Source organism: Atta colombica, unplaced genomic scaffold (assembly GCF_001594045.1).
Source record: "Atta colombica isolate Treedump-2 unplaced genomic scaffold, Acol1.0 scaffold121, whole genome shotgun sequence".
Lineage (NCBI taxonomy): Eukaryota > Metazoa > Arthropoda > Insecta > Hymenoptera > Formicidae > Atta > Atta colombica.
The window spans coordinates 780419-782397 of record NW_017259208.1 but is presented as its reverse complement, the minus strand read 5'-3'; the positions used below and the strand labels follow the sequence as shown (position 1 = coordinate 782397).

Below are 1979 nucleotides of genomic sequence, written 5' to 3'. Positions count from 1 at the left end.
ATATATATATAAATACATGATTATTGATTTTAGAAAATAAGTTTGTAAAACATATTGTCTTATATATAGTCGAGTTAAACAAAGTTGATATTTATATCTACAATAATAATGTAATCTTTGAAGTTGTTAATAAAACTGGATTATGTTTTAGTATATAGCATTACTTATAATATCAGAATGGGATATGAGGATAATGATGTCCACAATAAAAAAGAATCTCCTGACAAAAATATCAAAATTAAGATGGAAACATCACAAGATGAAAATAATGATTTGAAGAAAAAAATTAAAAATAAAGATACCTATAAAGTTAAATATAGAGATATAAGGAAAAGGACAAGAATGTCACAAAGTGAAGATAGTGATTTAACGAAAGAAAATGAAGATATATCAGAAAATGAAGATATATATAAAGTTAAATATAGAGATAAAAATATTGAGAAGAGAAAGACGTCTCAAGATGAAAATAATGATTCAATGGAAAAATTAGAAAATGAAGACATCCATAAAGTTAAATATAGAAATAAACACATTAGGAAGAAGATAAAAATATCACAAAATTCAGATAGCGATTCAGTGAAAGAATTAGACAAAGATACCCAGCAAATTAAATGCAAAGATAAAGATATGTGGAGTATAAAAATATCACAAAATGATAGTGATTCGGAAGAATCAGAAAATAAATATCCCCATAAAGTTAAAGGCCAAAATAAAGATATTAAAAGTAAGATAAACACATCACAGAATAAAAATAGCGATTCGATGTATGTTTCGGAGAATGAAGATATTGGAAAAAGAGTAAAAGTATCGCAGAATAAAAATAACAAGAAAAACAAATATACTGATGAAGCTAGTTCTAAAAATGAAGATACGAAAAAAGAGTATTGCATCGAAGAAACACACTTGGTCCATAAAGTTAAACACAAAGGCAAAGATATCCAGAATGAGAAAAAAGCCCCAAAGAAAGGTAGCAATTCAATGAAAGTATCGGAGAATGAAGATACCCATGAAGTTAAATGCAAAGGTGACAATATTCTGAATAAGAAAAACATCTCATGGGATGAAGATAGCGATTCGATGGAAAAATCAGAGAATGAAAATGCTCGAATTAAGTGCGAAAATAAAGATATTGGAAGTAACATAGAAATGCTACAAGATAATAATTCAATGGAAAAATCCAAGAATAAAAATGCCTATAAAGTTAAACTTAAGAGATTTAAGAATAAAGATATCCGGAATCGAATAGAAATGTCACAGAATAATGATAATAATTTAATGAAAAAATCAGAGAATATAAATGTTGAGAAAGTTAAATGCAAAAGTAAAAATATCGAGAATGGAATAGAAATATCACAGAATGAAGATAGCGATTTAAAGAAAGAGTTGAAGAATGAAGATACAATTGAATGTAAGGATGAAGGTATAGTGAAAAAATATTATGTATAAGAATAATTATATGTATAAGAATGTTATGTAAAAATATTATATTATATTCTTTTCTATCATAGATGAAGATATTGGAAATAAAATGAAGACATTACAGGAAAAAAATCACGATTCGAAGAAATTTTGGAAGAACAAATACATTCATAGGGTAAAGAATAAATCTGAAGATGAAGGTATAGAAGAATATTGTAGTGAAGTAACATATCTAGCGCGGCAAATGGCATTAGCAGAGAGTCCTTGCCAAACAGAAATATTCGTAATATAATCTTTTAATTTGACAAAAATGTTTTAAATAAAATGTATATATATATATACATTTTATTTAAAACATTTATATATATATATAATATATTTTTGTATAACTATTTTTTATTGCAGAAATTGAAAAATTTAAACGTACAATTGAGACACACGATACCACCACAACATACGATTGAAACACGAGCTGGGTCTCATATGCCGACGCGAAAGGAAATAGAAGAATTTGAAAAAATAATACCAATTAAGAAAGGCTCATATTCTTTTGAAGAAGA

At 26.2% G+C, this 1979-nt stretch overlaps 1 protein-coding gene across 1 annotated transcript in view; it reads left to right on the top strand.

Annotated features, from left to right (window-relative positions):
• Nucleotides 1-1979, top strand: part of LOC108694605 (uncharacterized protein MAL13P1.304-like) — a 3483-nt gene that overhangs the window by 411 nt on the left and 1093 nt on the right. Inside the window, exons 2-4 of the mRNA XM_018204184.1 lie at nt 152-1408; nt 1509-1702; nt 1825-1979. Of these exons, the coding sequence (XP_018059673.1) occupies nt 178-1408; nt 1509-1702; nt 1825-1979 (1580 nt within the window). The 5' untranslated portion in view covers nt 152-177. The remainder of the gene's footprint in view (nt 1-151; nt 1409-1508; nt 1703-1824) is intronic.